Here is a 27,816-nt window from a genome sequence, read left to right as displayed (position 1 = left end):
CACAGGTGTACATGCGTTCCCAAACTTGAACCCCCCTCCCACCCCCCTCCCCACAACATCTCTCTGGGTCATCCCCACGCGTCAGCCCCAAGCGTGTCATATCCTGCATCAGACAGACTGGCATTTCGATTCTTACATGATATTATACATGTTTCAATGCCATTCTCCCAAATCATCACACCCTCTCCCTCTCCCTCTGAGTCCAAAAGTCCGCTATACACATCTGTGTCTTTTTTGCTGTCCTGCATACAGGGTCATCATTGCCATCTTCCTAAATTCCATATATATGTGTTAGTATACTGTATTGGTGTTTTTCTTTCTGGCTCACTTCACTCTGTATAATCGGCTCCAGTTTCATCCATCTCATCAGAACTGATTCAAATGTATTCTTTTTAATGGCTGAGTAATACTCCATTGTGTATATGTACCACAGCTTTCTTATCCATTCATCTACTGATGGACATCTAGGTTGTTTCTTAGGTCCATCACAAGACTATATTCCATTCAATAACTTTGAGAAAATAAAGAGTCAATAACTTGTTAGCAAGGATACTGGTGGAAACCTCTTTCAGCAGAGATTTCCCTGCCATGTCTTTACATAAATCATCTGCTGTCCTATTATATCTGCACTGGCTTTATGTACCATGCTTGTTTAGGAACTTTTGACTAGACTTCTGAATAATTAATAGACTCATGTTTTATATAAAAATTGCCAATTAAATAAATTTAAATGGCAAAACCAATACAATATTGTAAAGTAAATAGCCTCCAATTAAAATAAATAAATTTATATTTAAAAAAAAAACAAAAAAATAAAGATAAAAAATACAAAAAAACAAAATGAAACAAACAAAAAAAATTGTCAAAAATTATATACAGCCTCCTGGCTTAGAAGGGTATGGTTGAAGGGTCTCTATTAAGGGGTGAAGTGACATCACTCAATCGTGCCCGACTCTTTGCATGGAAACAGAAGACCCCTATGTCTATATCTGTATAAGAAGCTAAGCTGTCAGATGAGACGCCCCAGATTCCAACATCTCATTATGGTGTGAATGGTAAAGTTGCTGCACCCGAGTGTCCCTTGGGCCAGTAGTAACCTGGTAATCTCTTTGAACAGATGACTGATAACCAGTGCAGTCCTCCTTGTAATCACCTATCACCTTGCCACTGAATATACTCCTAGAAGCTAAATAGCCCTGGTGTGGAAGACTTATGGAAATAACTTCCCAAAGTAACTGATTTGCAATTTTCACCAGCCTGGAGGGAATGAGGACTTTAAAATAAATCTTTTTTGATCATATAAAATAAAAATAAGATGCCACACCAGTACACATGGACTAATATCTGTCACATGTAGATTAATATCTGCTAATATCTAATTTTTTTTCATTTCCTCTGTGTATCCAAGGTTCCTAGCACACTGCTTAATGACTTACATGCTGAATAAATTATTGCTGAATCAATGAAATATTTTTAAAGCTACTTATAATGACACAATTCTGTTTTACACAACTGTATGGCATATGTTATTTTCTAATTCAACCATCAATTTACAAATTTTCATTTACATTCTTTTGGAAAATAAAAGTTGGTATTTTATTTAGTTTGTGTGTCTTTAAATTCCAGTGGTTTTGTACATTTTCATAAATTTATTAGTCATAGGGTTTTTTCTTTTGAAAAGTATATGCCTTTTGACCATCTAATATTGAATTACATATTCTTTCCATGATTATTAGAATCCCACATATTAATAAGTAATCATTTTGAAAATTGTTATTTGGTCTTTTCCAGTTTATTTTTGATGACCATACAATATTTTTAAAAATTGCATTATCCTTTTAAAACTTAGAATACAGAAACAGATAAAGAAAATAAAATATCCTAAAGGTACTTTATCATTTTGGTGAATATTAATATTTTTCTAGATTATCCCATAAGTTTTTAGAGTTTTGTCCAATAGAGGTTTTAAATGAGTATTTAGTCAAATATACCTATATTTAAACTGCTGGTATTTGTTTTTACTAATCAGAAAGTTTTCTTAATCCTGAGATTTTGTACCCACATTTTCTATTGAATAATGTGACTTAATTGTTTCATTCGTCATTTTAAACATGTGGAGTACTTTTTCAAATTATTAGTCATTTATTTCCAAAGTTAATGATACTTATTACATAATCATTTATTTCCATCAGTGATTTATGCTGTCCCAGTTTCCAAATTTCAAGTGTTCTACGTGCCACAAGCCTATTCTGGATGTCTTTTGAGTTGTAAATGCATCTGCATTTCATTTCAGCATGTACTGCCTCAAATACTTGCACCACCTTCCCTCCATTAACTTCATTTTTTGAATCTTGCCTATTATTAACCTGTAGATAAATTTGTAACTATTTTTCAAGTTGTTCCCCTAATAATTATTCCATCAATGACTGTGCCATTAATTGGAACAGAATCAATGGTTTTTAATGCTGTTTTGTCTCTCTATCCAGAAACGTACATGCTTTATTACGATTTCTTTAAAAGCATCATGACTTTCCTTAAACTTCATATTATGATCAGTCATAGGCATTTTGTATGTAGTTATTTAGAACTGCAATTGTAAATGAGGTCCATTTTCTATTACATCTTTTTATTTATTTGTTTTCCAAATTTTACCAATATTTGGGAATGACCCCAATTTTTCTTTTTTATGTTGCTCTTTGATTAGCAGATAGTGCTTGGAATGGAATTCCTTAAAATTGTGTCACTTTCATGAAAGTACCATCCGGCTTTGCTTTTCTTGAGTCTTTTCTCGAGTCTTTTCTCCTAGAGCAAATACAATGAAAACAACAAAAGAACAAGATTAGAAAACATGGAAAAGGCACCTATGCCTTAAATTCTTTAGAGAAAATGGATTGTGTTGGTCTGTGAGTATTGATAAAAACACTGACACCTGTCCTGAGGATCTGAGTAAGTTTTGTGAAGAAAAAAGCCATGCTCCCAGGACAGGATCTGGGAAGGCAGCTTTGATATTGGAAACCAAGGTGATGGCTAACTGGGTCTTTGGAAGAGGCAAAGGAAGTATACAGAAGTTTCAAAATCCTTTCAAATTCTTGATCTTTTAAAAATACCAGTAATTACCACCGTTCTCATCTCTTTTTCAACACTTTCATTCACAGGCAGCACAACATGACTCCTCCTCCTAAGATATATTGTCATCTTAGATAGAGGAGGGGCTCCTGCCCTCTCCTTGGTCTCCCTCAGGGACCTGGTTCAGTGATCAGGGCAGGTCACAGACCTACAGACACCAGTAATCTCAGAGAGCATACTGCCCTCACTGGGCTGAGGGCTGCCTGGGCCTGAGGGGCGAGAATCTGATGTTTAAATCTGTGCATGTTTGTAAAACACCTTCAGGGATTGTTTATGTTGCACTAGGGCACCTAATTTTGACTTCTTCCTCACTAAACCTACTGGTGGCTACTGGTGCTGGTCTGGGTGATCCAGGGAGTCTTGGGGGAGTCTGAGGTCACTGTGGGGAGGGATGAGGCTGTAGCTAAAGTGAAGGCACTGACCACCTAGAGACATCTAGATGTAAGCCTTCCCCTGGTGACAATGACCTTGTATGATGCCTTGGCCTTCTTAGCACAGACCTGTATCACATAGCAACTCTAAGGGACAACCAGGGGTTTACTCACTCCTTTTCCACATCCTGAATGGAATCAGGCAGAGGCTTATTCTTGGTTTCAGGTAGAAGTGGGACAACAAGGCCACCAAGGATGCAGAAGACTCCATAGATGATCCAAGGCAGGTGGGGGGAATACACTGTTAAGATCATCAAGAGGGGAGCCAGGGCTGCCCCAGTATTAGAAGCAATTCCCAAGAATCCTGAAGCTGTTACCCTTGGAGTGAAAACAACAATACAAAAATAATCTGGTATAAATCCATACATGTAATATGAGATTTATTATTTTGCTTTGATTATGGGAGACCACATGGGGCTCCTAGGTGGAATTAGAGGTAAAGAACCTGCCAGTGTAAGGGACTCAGGTTCAATCCCTGAGTTGGGAAGATCCCCTGGAAGAGGGCATGGCAACCCATCAGTATTCTTCCTTGGAGAATCCTTTAGACAGAGCAGCCTGGTGGACTACAGTCCATAGGGTCACGAAGAGTCAGGCATGACTGAAGCAACTTAGCATGCGTACAGGCATGGGAGACATCCCAGCAGTATTTAGATACATGAAGACTAATGATGTAGTTTTACATTTAAAATATACTCTTATTTGCTCACAAATTTTTTCAAGTGCACGTGTTTTTTAAAAAGTCTTTGTTATTTAAAAATACTCTTTCCCATAGCACCTTAATGGCTCAGCAGATTATGGGAGATGATACATTAAAGGGCTTAACATGCCTAACAAAATTGAGAATTTGATTAAAATTTTGGCTCTAATTTTTATTATTAATACTACTACAATCAATGCTTTTGATAATGATTCAGATTAGTTTTCTTCCTTTTGCTGCTGCTGCTGCTAAGTCGCTTCAGTCGTGTCCGACTCTGTGCGACCTCATAGACGGCAGCCCACCAGGCGCCCCCGTCCCTGGGCTTCTCCAGGCAATAAGTCTTAATTAGCTGGGAAAAGTCTGTTTTGGCTCTGCTAGAGCTTCCACGAGCTTGTGTACCTGAGAACGGTGGGGATTAGTTCATTTCCATGGACAAAAGAACACATGAGCGTCATAGAAGAAATTGCTCTTCCCAAAGTTGATACAGCCGTACGCAGGGTCTGCATTTCTGGAGGAGAAGATCAGTGAGACTCAGGAAACCTGAGCTGAAGAAATCAACATCCTCCAAATTATAAGTGAAAAAGACATAGTTGGAAACATTTGCATGTGTTAAATACACAGTGGGCTCCCCTGGTGGCTCAGACGGTAAAGCGTCTGCCTGCAAAACGGGAGACCCAGGTTCGATTCCTGGGTCGGGAAGGTCCCCTGAAGAAGGAAATGGCAATCCACTCCAGCACTCTTGCCTGGAAAATACATAGTAGAGAAAATGCATGCAGTGGAGAATGTGCAGAGATTAATAGCTGAAGAATGTGACTTATCTGTATATTACAGCCTAAATGAGAATTTAAAACCCTGAGTATTTGAATCAGCTGTATCTGCATACCAGAGATTTTAGAAGTTTCCTAAAGATAGAGGGGGGAACAAAATCCCAGAAAAGGTTTGCTTTCATTTATTCTGGCCAGTGTCTCCTCTGTCTTTCATGTATAACATAGGACTATCATATGAGCAATTATTGACAGATTTAAGACTCATCAATATCTTTTAAAACTCATGTGTTTACACAATATTGCCATAGGGCTAGTAATGCAATAGAGAAGCATAAAACAATGGGGCTCATATTAATGGATAAGCTGGAAAATAGCTTGATCTAGAATAATATTTTAAGATTCAAGAATAAGGACCTGTTTTAGGGGGAAAATAGACTTTGGAAACCTCTGAAAAGATGTTTCAGACAGTCAGTTTTCTATCCCTACCAGGGTCCAGCCCCAGTGGATCCAGGGTGATTCGAAGGCGGGGGGACGGCATCGGCGTCTTTGGAAAAATACATATTTAATTACAAATATAGAGAAAGATTAGAAATGGATAGTGTAGTAGGAGAATTAGTGGAGAAAAGAGGCTGAATTCAGCCAGAGAAACGGGAGCAAGAAAGAAGCGACATGGTGGAATCAGTCTTTCCGGAAACTGATCCGATTTCTTTATTTTGGGGTTTGCTTATATACCTTTTGTTACACATAGGGATGAATACAGAGTCACGCAGGGGTCTTAGGGATATTACATCATCTTCTGGCCATGAATGAGACCTGCTGACATTCTATGATCCTTTCTTTCTGATAACTAAAAACCTTACTTCTTCCAAGGGTGGTTTTTCTTAAACCAGGCACCACCCTCCAGATAAAGTTGCATTCCTATAGGGTGAGGGTGTAGTGAGTTACAATCAAGAAAGGAATTTATTTAACCCAAGGTTAACAAGATTAATCTTAAAGGTTAATACTTATTTCTCCTATATGTTTAAAGGTTAATACTTATTTTTCCTATATGTTAGTTATATTCATTATACGGGCAGGGACTATGGAGATTTAGCAGCAAACATCAGCCCAACAAGTGAAAATCCTTTTACCAATGCTCCCCTTAAGATCTATTTAGTCTTAAGATAGTGATAAAGTTACATTTTTACATAACAAAGACACAGTGATTTATAACAAAGCACAGTGATCTATTACAAAAGAGAAAATCCCCATTAACTCAAAAAGTCTAGTATTGCTAACATCAAAAACTACTATATTTCCTTTTCTATATTTCAAATACATTGATTAATATATTCCTAGGTGCCTAAGAATATGGAGGCCTGGCGGCACTCATTGACTCAATGAGAAGAAAAAGCCCTATGCTAATTAAGACTCTCAAAATACTCCAAAACTCTCTGTGCTGTTTAGTGGCAGGAGTATGGATAATCCTGTCACACAAGCTAGTCTGTCAGCAGAGAGGTTTGACCTGAGACATCCTTGTCCCACCCAGAGCAGGGAATTAGCAGCAATTATTGCTAAAACATCTCTTGCCTCTCAGATTGGGAGGCTGTAAACAATCACATGTGGCCAGACGAACCTATACAGGCAGGTTAGATAACCTTCAGAGGAGTCCATAAGCTGAAACACTCTTGTCACGCCCAGGAATTTTTATTGCCTTGGAGCTGCACGTTTACTCCTCCAAGAGAAACAGTTATGGGGGAGAGCCCCCCCGTAAAGTCAGAGGTGTAGGCGAGAGCATAAAACAGACTCTGGTTTTGGGGTAGATGCTCGGGGACAGGAGTTTTCCTGAGGCTTGATCACGCCTTTGCATATGCCAAGCCTCCTTCCTCATGACCTTTGCCATGGGCGGAGTTCCTCACGCTGGCCCCCAACATACCCCATTAAAAAAAAATCATGAAAGTGTTCAACAGTGGGCTCTGTTGAAAGGCAGCAAATTTGCATTGATGCTGATATTCAAGATGGGATCCTATATAAATGCCAGTACACTGGAAGTTACCTGAAGCATGGTGACCATCTGGCTTCCCCATATGGTCATTTAATTTAGTAACATGGATTTTAAGAGAGGCTCTTAACAGCTTAATGAATTTTCCCCTATTCTACACATCTACTATGCTTGAAGGGAAGGGATTAAAAATACCCTGGAGTCAAGATGACAACCTAGAACCAGGTTGAAGTTATGGTGATCTAATTCCGGACACATGAGTGGATACATAGAGTCAGGTAGTAAAGCGTTACTGACACTGTCATAATAGGAAAGAGACCAAACAGAGGAAGTGGCAGTATTGTGTCCTCACATGAGATACAATTTGATATATGACATAATATTACCATTTACAGTTACAAGTGTGATTGGCCAAAGGGTAAGTAATCAATTGCTGTCCCAGGTACCAATTACCAAACACATGTCAGATATGATGAAGACAACTAGTTGTCTGAACTGTCTGAACTATTTTGCAGCCACTTAATGGCAGAATCTATCCTAAATCCTCAGACTGGTTTTGGAGAATCCTTAGAACCTACCCTTCACTTCCTACTGGCTTCAGATTCTGTCTTCAAATACCTGGGGTAAGACATTTTCTTATTTCAACCTGTGCTCTTTTCTCACCTTGAGGCACAAATGTGATGGCCAGAATGAAGATTCCAAGAAGAAACAGGAAGAGTGTCTGGCTTACTTGACGGCCCAGGTGATTCAGTGCCAAAAAAGCAACATAATTGGCTGGGAGGTTGACTGCACCAAAAAGAACTTGAAACAGGAAAACATTGCTCCCCATATACTGGAGGTGGAGAATCAGACCAAAAAATGACATGAAGTTTGCAAATCTGTGGTGAACAAAGATAAACGACATTTACCGTAAGGTTTAGAGCCTTTGTCTTACAAATGATGATCATCACTATTAACCAAGCCAGCAGTTTGGTTCTAAAGTATAAAAACATGATAGGTTTTATGAAATATTTCCTCATACAGTGATGATTTTAAAACTATAAGATAGTTATATATTTGGAGCTCCTAATTATTGTTAAGTTTTGGAGGAGGATTTGGAGTATTTTTGTGGAGGACACATGATGGAACCTTCCAGGGATTTAGAGTTTTTCTGCATCTTTATCTGGGTGATGGTTGCATATTTACATACGGAAATATTCATCAGGCTATGTATTATTCTTCATTTTATGGTTTGTAATTTCACCTTAATTAAAATGAAGACAAACAAGTGAAGAGAGTTAAAGCCAACATTGTATCATGAGAACATCAGAAGTTCTTAGCCTCAGTTTCCAGTGATGAACTTGGTAGGGTTATATGATAAACAGAACTCGATGTTGTATACCTAGCTCTGGTCAGTCTTTTCATAACCCTTTGACTATTCAACATGACAGTTATCATTATGGCTTTCTCTCTGTTTTGTCTCAGATCTGTTCCCACCAGGTTGCTCTTTTGATAAGGAATAGATTCATGTCTCCACTATTTTAACATCTCTCGTGCACGGTGTGAAGCCCACCTCACAAAGGACAGGAGGCAGATCCTTTTACGCAGGTTGGGTGTGCGGAACAAGTCAAACACAGAAGGCTTGGTCTGTGCTGCCTCCAGCTCCTCCTGCACGGCAGATCTCAGGACCTTCAACAACAACAAACTGTTCAGTTGTCACACAGTGGTAGGCGTTGTGAGGCCCCCAACAGAAGACAAGAGAGACAACTTCCCTTTCTGTCTACTGGAAAATATAGTCATTGGAAATGCAACGATGGGTGTAAAAGTGATATGAATAGAGAATTGCTGAGTTAAAAGGGACTGAAGGAAATTATGTAGCAACAAAAATACTTAAGCGCAGGATTTGAGAGGGCTGCAGGGCATTAGAAAGGGATTATATGTCAGATATGCAGATAAGAAAGGGAATCAAATCAGGCTTACTTGGATAATTGTCCAAAGCTCCATTTGTGCCAGATGGGCATGAAAGACCTGGAAACTAAGCTTGGCTATCAGCTGGCTGTCCCTTGCAGAAAAACTGTTTATCTCAGGGAAAGAACATTTCCTGAGATTCTTTGTTTTGGTTCTTTGTTCAGTCACTTTTTGGGGAATTCTTGGCATGTTGTGCCTCCATGAATGAGATGCCTAGAGTTAAATCTGAGGACGAAATCAGGAGAGATCTTGGAGTAGGATGATTTATATTCAGAACTGGTTATAATATGGAGTTACTTAATAGTCCTGCAATATGCTAGGTATATACCTTGAGAAATGTAATTAAATATTTATAAAACTCAATTCACATCAACAGCTCAATGAACATGAATTTGAGAAACTCCAAGAGATAGTGGAGGACAGAGAAGCTTGGAGTGCCACAGTCCATGGAGTTACAAAGACTTGGACACGACTTAGTGACCGAACAACAACAACAACAACAAAAAGAACAAGTAGAGGAATCAGAGTAGGAGCAGAGGAGGTGGAGAAAAATAATAGCATTTCTCTCACAAGGATTTCCAGGGCCATACATGAGGTTATAAATGTGCATATGGAATTGTATCCAATTTATCTCAGATACCTGTTTATCAGTTATTCAAACAATATAGTCTTAATTCTTATCCACCTCTACAAATGAAAAAATACCATAAAGTCAATTGGAATAATTTCATGAGGAATTCAGGGAAGTGAAAGGCCACCTTAACTAAGAACCTACAAACGCAATAACATCCTTTCAGTTATAACCTGAGTAGTGAAAATATTGGACTCAGGCTTTTAGAAGAGAGGAGCAGGATTGCATCATGGATGATAATGTAAGTTTAGTTCAGTTCAGTCACTCAGTCGTGTCTGACTCTTTGCAACTGCATGGACTGCAGCAGGCTAGGCTTCCCTGTCCATTACCAACTCCTGGAGCTTGCTCAAATTCATGTCCATTGAGTTGATGATGCCATCCAATCATCTTATCCTCTGTCGTCCTTTTCTCCTCCTGCTTTTAATCTTTCCCAGGACCAAGGTCTTTTCCAATGGGTCAGTTCTTTGCATCAGGTGGCCAAAATATTGGAGCCTCAGTTTCAGCATCAGTCCTTCCAATGAATATTCAGGACTGATTTCCTTTAGGATGGACTGGTTGGATATCCTTGCAGTTCAAGGGACTCGCAAGAGTCTTCTCCAACACCCAGTTCAAAAGCATCAATTCTTTGGTGCTCAGCTCCCTTTATAGTCCAACTTTCACATCCATACATGACTGCTGGAAAAACTGTAACTTTGACTAGATGGACCTTTGTTGGCAAAGTGATGTCTCTGCTTTTTAATATGCTATCTAGGTTGGTCATAACTTTCCTTCCAAGGAGTAAGCATCTTTTAATTTCATGGCTGCAGTCACCATTTGCAGTGATTTTGGAGCCCCCCAAAATAAAGTCTGACACTTTATAGATTTCTCAGGAGGCAGGTGAGGTGGTTTGGTATTCCCATCTCTTTCAGAATTTTCCACAGTTTGTTGTGATCTACACAGTCAAAGGCTTTGGCATAGTCAATAAAGCAGAAGTAGATGTTTTTCTGGAACTCTCTTGCTTTTTCAATGATCCAGCAGATGCTGGCAATTCAATCTCTGGCCTTTTCTAAATATTCATACCACTCATAACACTATCCTGGATTAAAATGCATGAAACAGCCCCTGTTTGAACCCTTACCCAGTTGTGTCCTGGAATCAGTGTGAAAATTCATAAAAGCCCTTTGCTAAATTTTTAGATGGTTTGTTAAGCAGTTACCATCCTGTTGGTGGCTTGAAACTGACTATGGTGGTAATATTCACATCACAGCTATTGATCAGCACCACAAATCTGACACCTACGGCTTTTTTTCTTCCTGTAACTAAAGTGTTAAACATTTTCCAGCACACCCTGGCTTGCCCGCGCCCTGTATCTGTAAGAGAATTATTTCAGGTTTGCTGTTGTTCAGTCATTCAGTTGTGTCGTACTCTCTGTGACTCCACGGACTGTAGCACTCCAGGTTTCCCTGTCCTTCACCATTTCCCAGAGCTTGCTCAAACTCATGTCCATTGAGTCAGTGATGCCAGCCAACCATTTCATCCTCTGTCATCCCCTTCTCCTCCTGCCTTCAATCTTGCCCAGCATCAGAGTCTTTTCTAATGAGTCGGCTCTTTGCATCAGATGGCCAAAGTAGTGGAGTTTCAGCTTCAGCATCAGTCCTTCCAATGAGTATTCAGGATTGATTTTCTTTAGGGTTGACTGGTTTGATCTCCTTGCTGTCCAAAGGACTCTCAAGAGTCTTCTCCAACACCACAGTTCAAAAACATCAACTGGGTAATGGTGTATGATCTTTTTAATTGTTGAATTTGGTTTTCTAACATCTTGTTGATGGTTTTTTCAACTATACTCTTCAGGAATGTTGGCCTATATTTTTTTCTTTTCTTTTCTCATGGTATCTTTGTTTCATTTTGGTGTCAGAATCATATTGGCCTGACAAAATGAATTTAGAAGGTTTTTCCATTTCTTTATTTTTATTTTTTAATTTTTAAATTTATTTATTTTAACTGGAGGTTAATTACTTTACAATATTGTATTGGTTTTGCCATACATCAACATGAATCCAACACAGGTATACAGAATAGACTTTAAATGAATGGATGAAAAAAGACATTCCATGAAAATGATAACCAGAACAGAGCAGGGATAGTCACCTTGTATGGATAAAATAGACTTTAATTGAAAACTGTCACAAGAGTCCAAGAAGGTAATTTATAATGGCAAAAGGATCAATCTGACACAAATATATGACATATAACCTACAAAGACTGAACTGAGAAGAATTAGAAAGCCTCAATAGATGAATAACTAATAAACAGCATGAGGCAGTAATTAAAAATCCCAGAAATAAAAGCCTAATATTATATAGCATTACAGGTGAATTCTACCAAATGTTTAAAGAATTAATATGAATCTTCTCAAACTCTTCCAAAAAATAGAAGATAGAAATCCTTCTAAATTAATTTTGTCAGGCCACTATGATCCTAACAGCAAAGTGAGACAAAGAAACCATAAGGAAAGAGAAGAAAAAAAAAAAAATACAGGCCAACATTCCAGAAGAATACAGTCAAAAAAATAAGCAACAAGATGTTAGCAAACCAAAGTCAACAGCATATTGAAAAGATCATACACCATTACCCAGTGGGCTTTATTCCTGGGATGCAAGGATGGTTCGGTACAAGCAAATAAATATGATACACCAAAGTAGCAGAATGAAGGCTAAAGATCATATGATTCTCACAACAAACGCTGAAAACGCATTTGACCAAATTCAAGACACTTCCATGGCAAAAATTCTCAGCAAATTAAGTACTGAAGGAACTTCCAGTAAAGGCCATGTATGAAAAGCCCGCTCTAACATCATACTCTATGGTGAAAATTTTTCCTCTAAGATCTGGAACTAGACAAGGATCACACTTCAGTTCAACATAGAATTGGAAGTCCTGGCCAGAACAATTAGATAAGAAAAAAATAAGGCATCCAAATCAGAAAGAAAGAAGTGAAATGATCTTTTCTTTAGACAACATGATCTTGTTTGTAGAAAAACCTAAACACATATCGAAAAAGTTGTTAAAAGTGAATTCAGTTAATTTGCAAGATAAAAAATTTACATATAAAATAAGTTGTATTTCTATACACCAGCCACAAGCTATCTAAAAATAACATTAAGAAGACAGTCTTATTTGCAATATCATCAAGAACAATAAAGCATTTAGGGATAAACTTAACCAAGGAGGTGAAAGACTTGCATATTGAAAACACCGAAGAAAGAAATTAAGGCAAATACTAGAAACTTAAAAGACATCCAAACTCATGGATTAAACAAATTAGTATTGCTAAGATGTCCATACAACACAAAGCAATATGCAGATTCAATAAATCCCTGTCAAAATCCCATTGACATTCTCTACAGAAATAGAAAAAAAAAAAAAAACACCTAAAATTCACATGGAAATACAGAAGACCCCCTGACAGTCAAAGCATTTTTGAACAGGAACAAAGCTGGAAGCATCACATATTCTTGTTTCAAAATATATAACAAAGCCACAGTAACCAAGAGCATGATACTGGCATAAAGACATATAGACCAATAGAACAGAATAGAGAGCCCAGCAATAGACTCATGCATATACAGACAATTGATTTCTGACAATTGTGCCAAGAACTCACAATGGGGACAAGATTGTTTTTAATAAATGGTGTTTATTAAAACTGGATATCTACATGCAAAAAATGAAATTGGAAACTTACCTTACACTATGTGCCTGTGGGTGACTCATGTCAATGTATGGCAAAAGCCACCACAATATTGTAAAGAAATTATCCTCCAATTAAAATAAAGTAAGTTAAGAAAAATTAAAAAATCAACTTAAATAGATTAAAGAATAAAAACCTAAACTGTAAAATTGCTAAAGAAAATATAGGAGAGAAGCTTGTTGATACTGGTCTTGGCAATGATTTTTTGGTTCCGACACCAAAAGAACAGGTAATAAGCAAAAATACAAATGGTACTATATCAAACTGAAAAGCCTTTAAACAGTTAGGAAATAATCGACAAAATGAAAAAACACCTGCAGACTAGAAGAAAATATTTGTAAGCCATGTGTCTTATAGAGGGTTAATATCCAGAATATATAGGAAACTCCTACAACTCAGTAGTGAAAAACCCAAATAACTCAATTAAAGTTCTGTCTAATCAAAGCTATGGTTTTTCCAGTGGTCATGTATGGATGTGAGAGTTGCATTATAAAGAAGGCTGAACAATGGATAACTGATGCTTTAGAAGATGCTGGAGATGACTCTTGATGAGTCCCTTGGACAGTAAGGAGATCAAACTAGTCAATCCTAAAGGAAATCAACCCTAAATTTTCATTGGAAGGACTGATGCTGAAGCTCCAATACTTTGGCCACCTGATGTGAAGAGCTGACTCATTGGAAAAGACCCTGATGCTGGAAAAGATTGAAGGCAGGAGGACAAGGGTATGGCAGAAGATGAGATGGTTGGATGGCATCACTAACTCACTGGACATGAGTTTGAGCAAACTCCAGGAGACAGTGAAGGACAGGGGAGCCTGGTATGCTGCAGTAAATGGGCTTGAAAAGAGTTGGACATGACTTTGCAACTGAGCGGAAACAAAAAATGGGCATACAAACTGAATAGACATTTCTGCAAAGACCACATACAAATGGCCAACAGGTACATAAAAAAATGTTTGACAGCACTAATTGTTAGGGAAAGGCAAATCAAAATTATGAGTTACTACTGCACACCAGTTAGAATGGCTATTATAAAAAAAAAGTAATAAGTATTGGTGAAGATGTGGAGAACAGAGTATCCTTGTACACTGTTGCTGGGAATGTGAAATGCTGAGACCACTATGGAAACAGTATGGAGGTTCCTCAAAAAAATTGAGACTAGAACTAGTATATTATCCTGTAATCCTTCTTTTGGATATACATTCAGAGGAATTGAAATCAGGATCTTGAAGAGATATCTGCCCTCATATATTCATTGGATCATTATTCCCAATAGCTAAGATATGGAAACAAATGTCCATCCATGGATGAATAGAAAAGGAAAGTGCCATCTATATATATGCAAAATGGTATATTATTCAGCAATAAAAGTAAAGAAATTTTGCCATTTGTCACAGTGTGATTAACCTAGAGGATATTATGCTACAAAAAAATAAGCCATGTGCAAAAAAACAAATACTACAGGATACCACTTATACAAGTAATCTAAAATAGTTAAACTCAAAGAAGCAGAGAGTTTCTGAATAGTGCTTGCCAGGTGTTGGGGGATGTGAGAAATGGGGCAATATTTATCATAGAGTACAAAGTTTAAGTTGAGCAAGATAAATCAATCCTAAAGGACTCTACTCTATAGCATTGTGTCTAGGGTTATAATACTGTACTGTGCGCTCAAAATTTGCTGTGATGGGAGGTCTTATATTGTGTTATCACAAAAAATAATAAATAAAGAAGGATGGAGAAAGTTTTAGGAGGTAATGGATATGTTTATTGTATAAACTGTGGTGATGATGTTCAGATGTATACTAACTTGCAAATCCATCAAGTTGTACATTAAATAGGTACAGCTCTTTGTATGTTAAAACCTCAATAAAGTGGTTTCAAAAAATTGATCAGATGTGCCAATGAGTAAATTTGCAGAAATGTTTTATTGTTCTTGTTTGACTGTCTAGCCCCTAACCTTTTTCCTATTAACAAGGGCAGATGATTTCTTCTTGTCTCTATTAGCATTCTTTGCATTCTCATATCATTGCAAACAAAGTTAATAATGGGCTTCCTTCATAGCTCAGTTGGTAAAGAATCCACCTGCAATGTGGGAGACCCTGGTTCAATTCCTGGGTTGGGAAGATCCGCTGGAGAAGGGATAGACTGCCCACTCCAGTATTCTTGGGCTTCCCTGGTGGCTCAGCTGGTAAAGAATCCGCCTGCAGTGTGGAAGATCTGGCTTCAGTCCCTGGGTTGGGAAGATCCCCTGGAGAAAGGAAAGACTATCCACTCCAGAATTCTGGCCTGAAGAATTCCAGGGACTGTATAGTCCATGGGGTCGCAAAGAGTTGGACACGACTGTTTTTCACTTTCACATGCTCTTTTCTGCATGGTCACTAAGCTGCCCTTCTTGCCTTACCATCTTGACAAAAAAGCCATTGGAATGTTAATTGGAAAGAAATGGATTAGGTTTTTGTTTTTTTTAACTTTTTCTAACACAAAGGGCGGCGAATACACAGTCTTTACAATCATACATACGAAGTGCTTTCTGCCTTTGTTGAGTGAAATATCTGCATTCAGTCCCTTCAGCAGCATCATGCTCTCTCTTAATATTCACACAATGTGGGCAGCTACTGAAGACCAGGACAATAAGCTAAGTAGACCCCAACCACACCTGTGTTCCCACCCTTTATTCACTTCGACACCGACTAGAGTGTATGTCAAGTCACGTCATCCCAATCCCCTCTCCTGTTCACCTCCATAGTTAGGGCGTCTCCAGCATTCTTCCTTCCATTCCTGTACGCAGCTTTTTTAAGTTCCTTTAAGCCCTCCTCAGGTCTGTTGGTGATAATCAGCCACCGAGCAGACTCTGCCAGCCACCTGATCAAAGAAGAGAACAGAGCTGCAACCAACTCTCATTTCCTCATTTTTTCACATAACTTTTTTTCCTGAAATACCTCTCCCCTCCCATCTAATACCTATCTCTTGTTTTGTTACACCAGAAAATATAATGTATATTCTCTCATACCATAACTAGGAGCTTTCCTGATAGTTAAGTTGATAAAGAACGCACCTGCAATGCAGGACAGCCCGGTTTGATTCCTGGGTTGGGAAGATCCTCTGGATAGTCTACCCACTCCAGTATTCTTGGGCTTCCCTTGAGGTTCAGCTGGTAAAGAATCCACCTGCAATTCGGGTGACCTGTGTTTGATCCCTGGGTTGGGAAGATCCCCTGGAGAAGGGAAAGGCTATCCACTCCAGTATTCTGGCCTGGAGAATTCCATGGACTATATAGTCCATGGAGTCGCAAAGAGTCAGACATGACTGAGCGACTTTCACTTTCACCATAACTAGGAAACGGTGAAGATGACCTCTACGTTCAGAGACCTTTACTGCCAGAATATAGACTTGGAGTCATAGTGTTCCCTTCCTATTATTCAGAGGGATAGTATCAGTTTTAGCAAATAAAATAGTGTGTTTAGTTAAATTTGAATTTAGATTAACAGTGAATATGAGTAAACCTTGAGTACCACTACATCCCATGCAGTATTTTGTACATATACTAAAAAGTATTTGCTGTTTATTTGAAATTTTACTTTAACGAGACACTATATTTTTATCAGGTTAGTAAATAAAAATACAGAAAAGTAGTGAAAGTGTTAGATTTTTGTCGTGCCCAACTCTTTGCAACCTTTGGACTGTAGCCCTCCAGGCTCCTCTGTCCACAAAATTCTCCAGGCAAAAATACTGGAGTGGGTAGCCATTCCCTTTTACAGGGGATATTCCTGTTCTAGGGATCAAACCCTGGTCTCTTGCATTGCAGGCAGATTATTTACCATCTGAGCCACCAGGGAATCCCAAATAAAAATACAGAACTCTCAAGTAAGTAGAAATTTCATGTAAACAATGAGTGATTTTTAGTGTAACTAGGCTCCGTTCAATGTTTGGGGTTATTATATAAAAATTTCATGTTTTATCTAAAATTCACATTTACCTGAATGTCCTTGATATTATCTTGTAACACTAACTGTTCTACTTCTTTAATTATACACAGGGCACAGATTAGTTAAGCATGTGTTCAAATATTGACTAAGACCAATCAGAATTCTTGCATCCTAACTCCATGTACCTTGGATCTAGGATCTTCTCAGATAAAGAAAGAAATTTTATACCTTGAGGAGAGAAAGAAGACAAATAATGGTACAGAAAACACCAGCTGAAGGGTGCGCCAGTCTCGAATGGCAAAAGCGAGCCCTCCCAGGATGATCTGGCCCAAGCAAGCAGCACAGACCGACAGGGTCATTCCCATGACTTGGAATCGGGGCACTGTCCATTCTACAACTGAAAGAAAACACAAACAGGATCTTGACTTCAGACAAAGTTAGAATTTAAAAATAAAATGTAAGGCTTGGAAAATGTCAAAGACCCAAAGTTTTGACTTACTAAGAACAGTACAATTTGTCAGGATGGTCATGGTAGAAAACCCAGCCAAGAAGCGTAGCGAGCAGTAAATGAGGTAGGTGGGAGCAAAGGCTGCACTGGTGTCAGCAATGGCAAGCTGGAGCAAACAGCATCTGAAAATTAACCTCCTCCCAAACCTGAGAAATGGAAACAGGTTAGATACAGTAGTAGTAACAACAGTATAGTAGAAATGAAAAAAAAAGAAAAAAGAATACACACTTTGAAATTTAGGGGATGTTTTCTAATTTTCTTATTTTTATTTTATTTTTTAAAAATTTCTATTTTTCTTCCCTCTACCTTGTTTTTTTTTAATTAAATTTATTTATTTTAATTGGAGGCTAATTACTTTACAATGTTGTGATCGTTTTTGCCATACATTGACATGAATCAGCCATGGATGTACATGTGTCTCACCATCCTGAACTCCCCTTCCCCCTCCCTCCCCACCCCATCTCTCTGGGTTGTCCCAGAGCACCAGCTTTGAGTGCCCTGCTTCATGCATCAAATGTGCACTGGTCATCTATTTTGCATATGGTAATATACATGTTTCAATGCTATTCTCTCAAATCATCCCACCCTTGCCTTCTCCCACAGAGTCCAAAAGTCTGCTCTTTACATCTGTGTCTCTTTTGCTGTCTTGTATATAGGGTTGTCATTACCATCTTTCTAAATTCCATATATATGTGTTAATATACTGTGTTGATGTTTCTCTTTCTGGCTTACTTCACTCTGTATAATAGGCTCCAGTTTCATCCATCTCAATAGAACTGACTCAAATGTGTTCTTTTTTATAGCTGAGTAATATTCCACTGAGCATATGTACCACAACTTCCTTATCCATTCATCTGCCGATGGACATCTAGGTTGCTTCCATGTCCTAGCTTTGTAAACAGTGCTGCAATGAAATTTTGTTGCGATATAATTGAAATACAGCACTGGACAAGTTTAAGGTATACAGGATAATGATTTGCCTTATGTCAGGAAATGATTATCACAATAAATTTAGTGAACATTCATCATCCCATATAGATGCAAATTTAAAAAAAGGGGCAATTTTTTTTCTGTGTGATGAGAACTCAGGATTTATTATCTTAACAGCTTTCATATATAAAACGCAGCCATGTTAATTATATTCATCATGTTATACATTGCATCCCTAGTACTTATAACCAAAAGTTTCTACCTTTTGACTGCTTTCATCCAATTTCCCCTCTTCTCATGTTTGCCTCTGGTAACAAAGCTTCCTGTGAGTTTGTTTGCTTTTGGAGTCTAACTGACCTACAATACTAGGTTAGTTCCTATTACACAACATAGTGATTCAGTATTTCTATACATATCAAAATGATCACCATGGTAAGTCTAGTTTGTCACCATACAAAGATATTACATAGTTAATGACTGTACTCCCCACACTGTACATTTCATACCCTTGACTCATTTATTGCACACCTGGAAGTTTAAACCTCTTAGTCTCCCTCATCTATTTTTTCCCCCACATCCCTGTCCCTCTAGAACCACCTGTTTGTTCTCTTTATCCGTAACTGTTTCTGTTTTGTTCCTCGTTTTCTTTTTATATTGCACATATTAGTGAAGTTGGCATCTGTCTTTCTCTGTCTGAATTGTTTCACTCAGCATAGTACCCACTAGGTGCATGCATCTTGTCACAAATGGCTAGATATCATTCTTTTTCATGGCTGAGAAATATTCCATTTGGGGGCTTCCCAGGTGGCACAGTGGTAAAAAACCTGCCTGCCAATGCGGAAGCTGCAAGAGATATGGGTTTGATCCCTGGGTTGGGAAGATCTCCTGGAGCAGGAAATGGTAACCCATTTCAGTATTATTACCTGGAACATTCCATGGACAGAGGCCTGGAGAGCTACAGTCCGTGGGTTTGCAAAGAGTCAGACATGTTTTCTCAATACTGGTTCCTGAGGAGGGCCATCTTTTTCTATTGTATATTCTTTAATTGCCCATATACATGTGATGAGTTTGTTTCTGGGCTTTCTATTGGGTTCCATTGACCTGTGTGTCTGGTTTTGAGCTCGTATAAAACTTTGATTACTGTACCTTTGTAGTGTAGCTTGAAATCAGAAAGCATGATACTCTAGCTTTGCTCTTCTTTCTCAGGATGACTTTGGCTATTGAGGGGTCTTTCATGCTTCCATATAAGTTTTAGAATTATTTATTCTATTTCTGTGGGAAATAACTTTGGTAATTTGATAAGGAGTGCATTGATTTGGGGCATCAACTTGGGCCGTATGTTCATTTTAGCAACATTTATCCTCTAATCCTTGAGGACAGTTTATCTTTCCTCTTTTGTTGCTGTCTTCCATTTCTTTCATCAGTGACCAATAGTTTTCCAAGTACAGATATTGTACCCCTTCATTTGGACTTATTCCTAGGATTTTTATTCTTTTTGATGCAACTATAAATGGGATTGCTTTCTTAATTTTTCTTTCTGATTGTTAGTGTATACATTGTTAGTATATAGAAATATAACAGATTTCTGTAAATTAATTTTATATCCTGCTGCTGCTGCTGCTGCTAAGTTGCTTCAGTCATCTCTGACTCTGTGTGACCCCATAGATGGTAGCGCACCAGGCTCTGCCATCCCTGGGATTCTCCAGGCAAGAACACTGGAGTGGGTTGCCATTTCCTTCTCCAATGCATGAAAGTGAGAAGTGAAAGGGAAGTCACTCAGTTGTGTCCGACTCTTCGAGACCCCATGGACTGCAGCCCACCAGGCTCCTCCGCCCAGGGGATTTTCCAGGCAAGAGTACCGGAGTGGGGTGCGGTTGCCTTCTCCTTATACCCTGCAACTTTGCCAAATTCACTGATGGGTTCTAGTAGCTTTTTGGTAGCATCTTTAGGATCTTCTGTGTATGGTGTCATGTTATTTAAAAACAGTGACGCCAGTTTTACTTCTTCCTTTACAATTTGGATTCCTTTTCTTTCTTTTTTTATTTGATTGTTGTGGCTAGGACTTCCGGTACTATGTAAATAAAAGTGAATAAAAGAGGTGAGAGAAGGTGTCCTTGTCTTGATCCTGATATTACTGGAAATGCTATAAATTTTTCATCATTGAGTATGATGTTAGTTAACTGTGGGCTTGTCACATATGACCTTTATTGTGTTGAGATATGTAACTTCTTTGTTGAGACCTTTTATCATAAATAAATGTTGAATTTTTCAAGGTTTTTCTGCATCTATCAAGATGATCATATGATTTTTATTCTTCAGTTTATTAATGTGTTTTATTACATTGATTGATTTGCAGATACTGAACCACTGGTGCATCCCTACCCTGGGATAAATTCCACTTGATCATGGTGTATGATCCTTTTAATGTATTATTGATTTTTTGTTCTGATATTTATTATTTTTTCTTTCTGCTAACTTGGGGTTTTGTTTGTTCTTCTTTTTAGTTCCTTGAGGTGTAAGGTTTGGTTATTATTTGAGATTTTTCTTGTTTTCTGAGGTAGACTTGTATAAATTTCCTCTTAGTACTACTTTTGCTGATTCCCATAGATTTTGGATTGCTGTGTTTTCAGTTTTACTTGTTTCTAGGGTTTTTTTTTTTTTTCTTGTTTGTATACTCAGTGAACCGTTAGTTGTTTAGTAGCCTTTGTTTCAGAGAAGGCAATGGCACCCCACTCCAGTACTCTTGCCTGGAGAATCCCATGGATGGAGAAGCCTGGTAGGTTGCAGACCATGGGGTCGCGAAGAGTCGGAAACGACTGAGCGACTTCACTTTCACTTTTCACTTTCCTGCATTGGAGAACGAAACGGCAACCCACTCCAGTGAGAATCCCGGGGACGGAGGAGCCTGGTGGGCTGCCGCCGTCTATGGGGTCGCACAGAGTCGGACACGACTGAAACGACTTAGCAGCAGCAGCAGCAGCAGCAGCAGCCTTTGTTTAACCTCCACATCCTTGTGTTTTTGGCAGTTTTTTTCTTGTAGTGGATTTCCACTCTCATAGTATTGTGGTCAAAAAAGATGCCTGATAGGATTTCAATTTTCTTAAGTTTACTAAGACTGGTTTTGTGACCTCTCATATGACTTATCCTAGAGAATGTTACATGTGTACTTGAAAAGAATGTATATTCTGTTTTTTTGATGACCTAATCTATATATACATATGTATATGTGTATACATACATATATATATGTATTAAGACCATCTGGTTTAATGTGCCATTTAATGCCATTATTGATTTTCTGTCTGGATGATCTCTCCATTGGTATAACCAAGGTGCCGAAGTCCCCTATTATTATTGTGTCTTGTCAGTTTCTCCCTTTATGTCTGTTAATATTTGTTTTACGTATTTAGGTGCTCCTAATTTGGTGTTTTTTTAAAAACTTAATTTTAAGAGCAGTTTTAGGTTGACTGCAACAATGAAAGGAAGATACAGAGATTTCTCATGCAGTGTCCCTACCTTCTTGCACCAATAGACACATTTGATGCAACTAATGAACCTACAATGAAATGTCATTATTTTCCAAGGTTCATTAGGAATACATTAGGATACACTCTTGCTATTGTACATTCTATGGGTTTTGACAAATGTGTAATGACATGTGCCCACTGTTACAGTGTCATAAAGAGTAGTTTCATTGCCCTAAAATACCTCTGTATTCTGCCTATTCTTTTATTTTCCTCCTGTGTGTGCTGTGTGCTTAGTTGCTCAGTCATGTCTGACTCTTTGCAACCCCATGGACTGTAGCCTGTCAGGCTCCTCTGTTCATGGCGATTCTCCAGGCAAGAATACTGGAGTGGGTTGCTATGCCTTCCTCAGGTGGATCTTCCCAACCCAGGGATAGAATTCAGGTCTCCCACATTGCAGGAGGACTCTACCATTTGAGCCACCAGGGAAGCCCTATTTTCCTTCTATCTACCACTTATCATTTTACTGTTTCCATAGTTTTATCTTTTCCATAATGTAGTTGGACTCATACAGTATGTAGACTTTCCCGATTAGCTTCTTTCACTTTGCAGTATATAGCTAAAGTTCTTCCATATCTTTTCATGGCTTGATAGTTCATTTCCTTTTAGCATTGAATAAGATCCTATGGCTTGATATACCACAATTTATTTATGTATGCATTTGCTAAAATAAATGCATTTATTCATGCATTCATCTTCTAAGTTTTAGCCTAGGAGATATGAATAAGGCTGCTATGAACATCCCTGGGTAGGCTTTGTGTGGACATAACTTTTCAGCTCCTTGGTAATTACCAAGGAGTATGATTCCTAGATTATTTGGCAAGAATATGCTCAATTTTGTAAGAAACTGTCAATATGTCTTCAAAAGTGGCTATATCATTTTACATTCCCATCAGCTATGAATAAGAGAGAGTTCCTGCTGCTCTACATCTTTGCATTTGATGTGTATCTATCTATTTATCATCTATCTATCTATCTATATTTGTCATTCTAATAGGTATGTAGTAGTATATCATTGTTTTAGTTTGTATTTCCCTAAAGATATATGTTGTGGAGCATCTTTTCATATGTTTATTTGCCATCTGTACAACTTCTTTGGAGATGTCTTTCAAATTTTCTGACTATATTTTAATTAGAATGTTCCTTTTTCTTTAAAAGTTCTTTGTATACATATGCCTATGGCTGATTCATGTTGATATATGGCAGAAATCAACACAATGTTGTAAAGCAATTATCCTCCAATTAAAAATAGATAAATAAATTTCAAAAAGAGTTCTTTGTGTATTTTGGTTAATTATTCTTTTTCAGGTGTCTTTTGCAAGTATATTTTCCTAGTTTGTGGTTTGTCTTCTCATTCTTTTGGTTATATTTCTTTTTCTGCTGTGTGTGCTAAGTCACTCAGTTGTGTCTGACTCTTTGCAATCCCATGGACTGTAGCTCTCCAGGTTCCTCTGTCGATGGGGATTCTCTAGGCAAGAATACTGGAGTGGGTTGCCATGCCCTTCACTAGGGGATCTTCCCAAACCAGAGATTGAGCTCAGGTCTCCCACACTGCAGGTGGTTCTTTACCATCTGAGCCACTAGGGAAGCCTCATATTTCTTTTTAGTTGTAGTATAATACATAAAATATGATTGGCTATTTTAACCACTTTTGATTATATTGGTCACTCACTGGTATTACATTCATGATGTTAGGCAACCATCATCACTATCTACTGCCAAAACTTTTCAAAATCCTCAGTAGAAACTTTGTACCCATTAAGCAATAACTCCTCATTCCTTTTTCTTCCCAGCTTCTGGTATCTCTAATCTGCATTTTCCTTCATGAATTTTCCTAGTCTATATATTTTATGTAAGTGGGATCATAAGTATTTGTTATATTTTGTCTGTCATTTTAGTTTACATGTTTTCATGGTCCTACAAGCTTTAGCATGATATACAGAACTTTATTTCTTTTTATGGCTGTGCATATCACATTTTACCCATTTATCTGTTGATGGATATGTGTAGTTTTCACCTTTTGGCCATTGTGAATAGTGTTGCAATAACATTGTTTTATAAGCTATTTGTTTGAGTCCTTGTTTTCAACTCATCTGATTTTATACCTAGCAATGAAATTGTTAGGTCATGTGGTTTCTCTAAATTTAATTTTTTGAAGACTCCAAAAGTATTTGTCATAGTGGTGGTACCAATTTACCTCCCCATCAACAATGTACAAGATTCCAGTTTTTCTACATCCTTGTGAAAGCATGTTATTTTCCTTTTTTTTTTTTGGATTATAGCAATCCTAGTATGTGTGAAATGGCATTTTATTGTGATTTGACTTACATTTTTAAAATGACATCATGTTGAGCATCCTTTTATATGCTTATGCCCCATATATATAACTTTATAAAAGAATGTATATTCAAGTCTTTTGCTCATTTAAAAATTGAGTTCTTTGACTTTTTGTTGTTGAGTTGTAAGAGTTTTTATATAGTCTGGATATTAAACCTTATTCCATCAGTCTATTCACCTATCTTTATTCTCTATATATGATTTACAAATATTTTCTCCCATTAAACATGTTATCTTTTCACTTTATGGATAATACCCTTTGACATGCTGAAGTTTTTCATTTTGATGAAGGCCCACCTATTTATATCTTCTTTTATTACTCACACTTTTGATGTTATATCTAAGAATCCATTGTCAAACCCAAAGTCAAGAAGACTTACCCCTGTTTTCTCCTAAGAGTTTTATGGTTTTAGGTCTCTTATTAAAGTTGCAAATCCATTTTGTGTTAATATTTGCTATGGTTTTAGGTTTACTTGCATCTTTTGCGTGTGTATGTCTAATTGGCACTGTTCCATTTGTTAAATGGCATATTTTACCCATTAAACAGGCTTGGAAACTTTTTCAAAAATCAGTCAGCATAGATATATTGTTTAATTTTTATTTCTGCAAGGTAAACAGTTCTGTGTAATTGAGCTGTTAGAAATGAACACTCTGACTCTGAACACTTTTATATAGTATGTATGTCTAACAGTTCTGCATTACTGAATGGATCAATGGAATAGGGCTTCATATCCAGACTTCCCTTGTGGCTCAGCTGGTATTGAATCTGCCTGCAATGTGGGAGACCTGGGTTCAATCCCTGGGTTGGGAAGATACCCTGGAGAAAGGAAAGTCTACCCACTCCAGTATTCTGGCCCGGAGAATTCCATGGATTACACAGTCCATGGGGTCGCGAAGAGTCAGGCACGACTGAGCGACTTTCACTTTCATATGTATTACAGAACTGTTAGAAATGAACAGTGTGACTCTGAACACTTTCATAAGGTACCTTTTTAAATAATCTTACCTTTCATAAGATCAAACACTCAGAATTCATGATTTTCAGCTGAGATAATAGATGACATTATGCTAGTAGATGGTAAGGAGCACCTTAATTCCCCATACCCTTTAGAGAAGACAGACTTGGGTGGTTGGTGGCATTGGTTGGGTTGTCTAATTCAGAAGGGTACTGTCAGGTACAGGATACTTCCATTTCTAAGACCACAAATGGTGACAGAAGTTGTCACTAGATTAATTCCCCTACAGGGTTGAAAATTTTATGTTTACTGTAGTGTTTTAGAAAAATAAAAACCAAGGCCACTGAAATACTTTTTTTATACACCACCAAGATACAATGCTATGTATAACACAGGTTTCATAGGAATGTCTACCAGCATATTTGAGAAATAAGGACATGATAACCATACTCTAAAAATCCCCAAGCATTCAGATAAGAGAGGTCAGGAGGGACTGAACACAGGTTGAATCTCATGACGTGAAACATCTTCCTCTTTGTTGCCATAGGAACCTCTTTCTTTATCTTTATAAGCTCTGATGTGGCACCTCTGCTCCAAACCTCATCCTAAAACTGCTCCCATGTCTGATGGAGATGTTGTTTCTGTATCCCATACACAATGCTCACTGCTGATAAAATAGCACTTACCACACTGACAGTAATTCTCCATTTGTTTGTGTTTCTAGATCCCTGGGGACTAAGGAAGCCCCAGGACAGTGTAATTTGCAATAAATATTTCTTAATGGAAGAATATTTATGAGTTCTTGAAAATACCTGAGTAAAGAGAGCTGTGATTCAGAGACACTCACCTGTCTGATAAATGGCCATATACGATGCTTCCCACCAGCATTCCAGCCATGAATAAGAATTTGGCCATTGATTTTAGTGATTGAGATTCACATACCAGGTCCCACTGGAAGAGAAAGAAAGCAGCAGAGGAGAGCTCCACGATTTATAACCTCTCCGTAGAAACCTGATTGAAGCAGTTTAAACAATTCGCAAGGCTGTTTATTTTATTCCCTTTTCCCTCTCCAGCTTCCTTTTTTACATTAGCTGATTTTTACTATTCAGGTCTCAGCTTAAATATAACTTCTTTTAGGAAGCCTTCTCTAAACCTGTTAGATTTAACAACGCCTTGTTTTGTTCCATATTAAGTGGTCCTCTTGGCCATAGCGTGCAATATTTGAAGGCCTTAAAAAGTTTCCTGATGCTAGAATTTCATCACAGATCTTCTTATATGGCTGCTTTGGGATACAGTGCTTGGAGGTTTCCATCAATATCTCTGATATTTCTAATTTACAAGCAAGGATGAACATTAATGATCTTTTAAACACATCACATAAATTACTTTCTTAATCTCAGGTCTTCCTAACAATAAAAGCCATATAATAGTAAGGTCACATCTGTTTCTGAGTTCATTAAATTTATTAAATATATAGGTGTTTGGCAATCAATAAAAAAGTAATTAATATTTGCTGAAAGATTGAAGAATGAGCACCTAATAGTGACTAAAAAGGCTAGAAACTTATTTGTTACTCAGTTACCCTTAAAGACTCAGACCATGTACTCACAAGATGTAAATGAGGCCTCTTACCTTAGTCACAATAGTGGAGGTGAAGATGCTTTGGTCATACACCCAGCCGTCCACACAGGACTCTGTGTCCAGCTCAGTTATGTTGGGGAAGGTCCTGTTCAGGTTAAGGAGCTGCCACTGGGGGCGGCTGAAGCGACGACACTTCTCTGGCCTCAGGTTTGAGTCCAGTGGGATGGAGATTCTCAGGACGGCCTCAAGGCTGAGGGTCCCAGTGCCATTAGCAGAGTCAGTGTTATTGTTGAGAATGTGGACCCAACAGCGATGACCAGGGACGGCTGCAGTGAAGTTCTCCAATAGAATATGAGGGTAGGTGGTAAGGGTGGAGAGACAAAGGAAAAGCATCTGAAGGATCTGGAATCTCCCCAGGCCTCCAACTTGATCCAGGAGGTCCTGAAAGGCCATCGAGGCTGAGCAGTGATCCCCAAGTGGAAGCAAAATGACTATTTAGAGGAGTTCAAAGAGAGGAAAACTTTCACTATGTCACACACTAAGTGTGTATTGATCCTGATCTCAGTGTTAGCTCAGTGGGTCCTGGGTCACCTCCACAGCAAGGGCATGGAAGCCAGTTCTCCAGCTTGTTTGGGGATCAGGTTGGTAACTGTTTTATTTAAAGTCACAGAGAAATACTTTGCTGAGATGCTTCCAGTAATTGACAAAACTGTTTAAAGGTCTACTCTGTGAAAATTATTTTTG

The 27,816-nt window shown here is 38.1% G+C and overlaps 1 protein-coding gene across 2 annotated transcripts; it reads right to left on the bottom strand.

Moving 5' to 3' along the window:
• Positions 1-2,119: 2,119 nt before the first annotated feature.
• LOC120874604 (solute carrier family 22 member 9) lies at positions 2,120-27,577 on the bottom strand. Of its 2 annotated transcripts, none has more exons than XM_040256085.1 (10): positions 27,124-27,577; positions 26,339-26,442; positions 17,736-17,890; positions 17,465-17,633; positions 16,049-16,172; positions 8,555-8,670; positions 7,666-7,880; positions 4,654-4,762; positions 3,672-3,875; positions 2,120-2,802 (listed from the first exon to the last, which is right to left on the bottom strand). In XM_040256085.1, the coding sequence occupies exons 1-10, from the start codon at positions 27,523-27,525 to the stop codon at positions 2,730-2,732; spliced, it is 1,671 nt and encodes a 556-aa protein (XP_040112019.1). In that variant the 5' UTR covers positions 27,526-27,577; the 3' UTR covers positions 2,120-2,729. The 2 variants fall into 2 exon arrangements, with proteins under 2 accessions (XP_040112019.1, XP_040112020.1); XM_040256086.1 differs by having other exon boundaries at positions 2,120-2,790; positions 27,124-27,564.
• Positions 27,578-27,816: the final 239 nt, after the last annotated feature.

The sequence above is a fragment of the Oryx dammah genome, unplaced genomic scaffold, assembly GCF_014754425.2.
Source record: "Oryx dammah isolate SB20612 unplaced genomic scaffold, SCBI_Odam_1.1 HiC_scaffold_15, whole genome shotgun sequence".
NCBI lineage: Eukaryota > Metazoa > Chordata > Mammalia > Artiodactyla > Bovidae > Oryx > Oryx dammah.
This window is presented reverse-complemented; position numbering and strand designations above follow the sequence as displayed.

Bases quoted from the DNA above. Each gene is read 5' to 3' on its own strand.
- LOC120874604 (XM_040256085.1), bottom strand. From the start codon at position 27,525: ATGGCCTTTCAGGACCTCCTGGATCAAGTTGGAGGCCTGGGGAGATTC. The intron at 7,881-8,554 runs GTGGGCTTCACA...TGTTCACCACAG, and splicing joins TGCCTCCTGTCCTTTGTGAG to ATTTGCAAACTTCATGTCAT. The intron at 2,803-3,671 runs GTGAGTAAACCC...TATTTGCTCTAG, and splicing joins ATTCAGGATGTGGAAAAGGA to GAGAAAAGACTCGAGAAAAG.